Source organism: Myotis brandtii, unplaced genomic scaffold (genome assembly GCF_000412655.1).
Source record: "Myotis brandtii unplaced genomic scaffold, ASM41265v1 scaffold125, whole genome shotgun sequence".
Lineage (NCBI taxonomy): Eukaryota > Metazoa > Chordata > Mammalia > Chiroptera > Vespertilionidae > Myotis > Myotis brandtii.
The window spans coordinates 14255514-14259465 of record NW_005354385.1 but is presented as its reverse complement, the minus strand read 5'-3'; the positions used below and the strand labels follow the sequence as shown (position 1 = coordinate 14259465).

Genomic DNA, 3952 nt, shown 5'->3' with positions numbered 1-3952 from the left:
GAGAGAGAGAGAGAGAGAGAGAGAGAGAGAGAGAGAGAATGAGAATGAATGAGAGAATGGATGAATATGGGTCAGCAGGAAGAATTAGAGAGACAGAGTGGTTTACCAAAAGTTCTTAAAGTGGAGGGCATGACAGGAAAGATGGTGGTCATGGTCAGAGCAGACACTGGGAGAAGTCCCTGTTAGTGACTACAGACATGGCCATTGGTGAAATAAGAGAAATTTGAAAGAAAACAATTATCCTCATTTCTGGAAAGGGAATGCTACAATTTGGTAATCTAATGTAAAATAATCCTCACTCTCAGGCGGTTTCTGTTGTGTGTTTAAGATGAAACATTCCAGGGGTAATAGATGCAGGAGGGCAGCTGGTCAACCACCTACACAGATCACATTTGAGGATGATATGGGGTCATCACCTTAGTTTTCCTCACTGCTGTCTCATCACATGTTTCCTTTCATCCATTATCACGTGGTCCTTTTGATGACATTTTGAGATGATCCTTAGCTTTCCCTTGACTCATTTAACTATGTCTGATCCCGTAAGTATTAACAAACAGCTGCCTTGTCTGCAAGCTGCATAGCACATTGGAGAGTCCACATACACTGAGGCAGAATTAAATGCAACCATAATAATCAATAGCACGGATAAGCAGAAGAGCTGGAAATGGGTGTGCTGAGTGGGCCAATGCTCCCCTTAACTGCTATTATCTCTCGCCCATCAACCGTCCGTTCAGATACTTCATGTAGTTTCAGGACGAGTCTCCTAACTACCCTCATCTCCTAAATCTCCCTCAGTCTCTTCAACCCCAAGCTGCCACTACTTCGAGGTGAGAACCATATTGCTAAAGAGACAGATCTTCAATGTAACGTTCACATTTCTTTCAGGAATAACATTGCCAAACGTCATGATGAATTTGAGAGACACTCTGAAGGGACCTTTACCAGTGATTTAAGTTCTTATTTGGAAGGCAAAGCTACCAAGGAATTCATTGCTTGGCTGGTGAAAGGCCTAGAAAGGCAAGAGTAAGTCTGTACACTCTTATTTAACTTTATTTTTTATGTTTGCATGATGTTGAAAACTTACACTACAGTTATCTATTTATTGATTTGAGTTACAGAAGCAATTAGTATAGTCTCGCAAAGTAAGGAAATAAGTCCTATTGGTGGGAGACAATCTACAAGAGTTTAATATGTTTTATCTGTAGTAGCAAGTATTAATGATAGAGTCAGACAGGTGGTATTTTTATCCTACATTAGAGTTGTGTTACAATTAGGCTATTAATTTGTCAATCCAAGACACGTTTGAGAATAGGATGCTATTGAGAACTACATCAGGATGATAAGCTTAAACTAGAAAAACGAGGGAGGAGGAAAAAAGAAATAATGCTGAAAACTTAAAGTTTGACTTTAAGTATTTACATATGGGATCAACATATATTTGTGTTACTGTTTAGCTAATAATCTGATAAAGACTGAAAGGCATTAAACTTAAGGTGTTTATTGAAATGACACTCAAAATATAAATATGTGCAAACATCCATCTATTTAACAATATCCCCATTTTTTATGGGACTGTCATATAAATAGCCATTAAAGTTTCACAGTTGAAAAATGAGACTAAGCCCTTTAGGTACCTTTTTGGATCTTACCACAACCATACAGACCCCTGAACCATATCATTTTCTCTTGGCCATTTTGATTGACATTTGAATTATGAGAAGCAGGAAATTCATGTTCAACTCAATTTTTTGTGAGATTTAAAACAAGCTTACTGAGACTTGGAGAAATCTTAAGACAAAAGGGATTGTGTTACTATTTAGCTAATAACCTGATATTGTCACTGCTTTTTTAACCATTGATGATCCAATTTACAAAATCAGTGGTAAAATAGTCACTGATACTTGGGGATATTTTATAATATTTTAAAGGGGCACCAAAAATGCTGCTAATTAAACTAATAAAAAAGAAAATCTAATATAGATTAAAGTTTAATGCCTTACTACTGCACTTTGCAAGGCTGTTCTAATAACTACAAGTTTTACATTTTTCTGAATTGTAAACAAAGCAATAGTCTCAATAATTACTTCTGTGTTGCCAATATACTAAAATCTCTGGAGCAGCTGGACCAATGCAGAAGGCATGAAGTTTTACAGGCTGGGTTTCCCGTCCTGCTCTGCTCTTCACTACCTCCAGATGGTCCATTCTGACATGCACCCGTTCATGCAGGCTCCCACAGTCGGCCCTCTGTAAATACAACGTCCTGTTTTCTCAGTGACCCGCACACATTACCGGTGATATGCAGTCAGAAAGCCTTTATTTAAAGCCTTTAACCAAATACCGATTTTATCCCCCTTGTCCCCAGCCTCCCAGAAGCCATTCCTGAAGCGCTCCGCCGCAGACATGCCGAAGGCTCTTTCTCTGATGAGATGAACACGGTTCTTGATAATCTTGCCACCCAGGACTTTATAAACTGGCTGCTGCAAAACAAAATTACCTACAGGTGATTGCATTTTAGTGCATTCTGAAAACCATCAAAGCTTTCATACATTGCATCATACAGCTACAGGTTGTTCCTTGTGTGGGGAGGGGAGTCTTTGCTCTCTTGGTAGATAAGCAGAAGTATGACTCATTGAAGAATACATCGTTATATTTGTTTTAGATCATTACACCTTTACTCATTCACCCACTTACTCCAAAAATATTTCCTGAGTGTCAATTAAGGGAGGGACAGGGCATTAGGAACACAGATAAGAATAAAACATGGAATATGCATCATTCACGTGATAATGTGACATTCAAGATTGCTACGTATTTTGAATTTTTAGCACAAATAAATTTGGTATTATATACTTAATTTAATAAGGATAGTAATAAAAATCAAAACACCAAAAGTAACCACTTATCTTGATGGGTTATAATGGCTTTTTATAACTACTTATATACTTTATATTCTTTGATCGGGGAGCTTTAGGATGTCATCTTTGAATGCAAATATTTGAAAAATCCAAAAGACTAAGGGATTCATAAGACAAAAAGATTAATAAACAGCTTTTACCAAAATAAATCTTTAAAATATTTCCCGGATAATTTAACTACATCATCTGAGTATGATAGCTCTGTTATATGACTGTCTTTTTCTTTTATCTTTAGGAAATAAGTATGTCACTACTCAAGATCATCTTCATAATGTCACCTACCAGCCACATGTGATGTTTGAAATTTTAAGTTCTGTAAATTTAAAAGGTGTATTCTGAAGCCATGTTGCTTTGCATGCCAATGAATAGATTGTCTTTTAAGGTTGTGTTGCCAAAAGAGTATAAATAGAATAAACCATTGTCAAACTATTGCTAAAATATCAGCTTTAAAATATAAAAGTGCAAAGTCTCTTATTTTCTTCTTATTTTGGATGAAGTACACTAACCTGCTTATAGTTAGCAATGAAATTGGTTTTCTATGATATAATTTGTACATGTAAATTATTCCAATCACAGCATCTCTGCATTAAAATAAGGATTGGGCTGGTAGTCACAGTGGTGAAATTGGAAAGAAAACTTTCTTCTTGAAACTTTTGTCATAAAAATGCTCATCTTTCAATATATCAAAGACATACTTAAATAAAACCTTCAAGCATCTTTACTGTTGTCTGTTTTCGCTTCTTCATGCCCCCACTCCTTCCAAACATCTCTTCTTCCTGAGCCTGAAGTCCACAACCCAACTCTGGCACACAGGCGTTGCTTCGTGGGGTTAACATTTTGAGCCAACATTGGACATTCATGATATTTTATGTAAATGTATTGTTTTCTGGCTTCTCTTGAAAGATTAGGACATCAGGCAACATTAGACCCACAAAACAAATCTCTTCTGGAGAAGAATACCAGCTGCCTCCTTTTGAAGAGTCACAGCTCATTATTTTGTTCCCCTACACACACACACACACACACACACACACACA

General features: G+C 36.8%; 1 protein-coding gene across 2 annotated transcripts in view; it reads left to right on the top strand.

The window, feature by feature from the left end:
- Positions 1–3629, top strand: part of GCG (glucagon) — a 7220-nt gene extending 3591 nt beyond the window's left edge. For both annotated transcript variants that reach the window (XM_005859407.2, XM_014534164.1), the window contains 3 exons: positions 886–1023; positions 2363–2500; positions 3151–3629. In XM_005859407.2, coding sequence (XP_005859469.2) covers positions 886–1023; positions 2363–2500; positions 3151–3157 — 283 coding nt within the window. In that variant the 3' untranslated portion in view covers positions 3158–3629. The remainder of the gene's footprint in view (positions 1–885; positions 1024–2362; positions 2501–3150) is intronic.
- Positions 3630–3952: the final 323 nt, after the last annotated feature.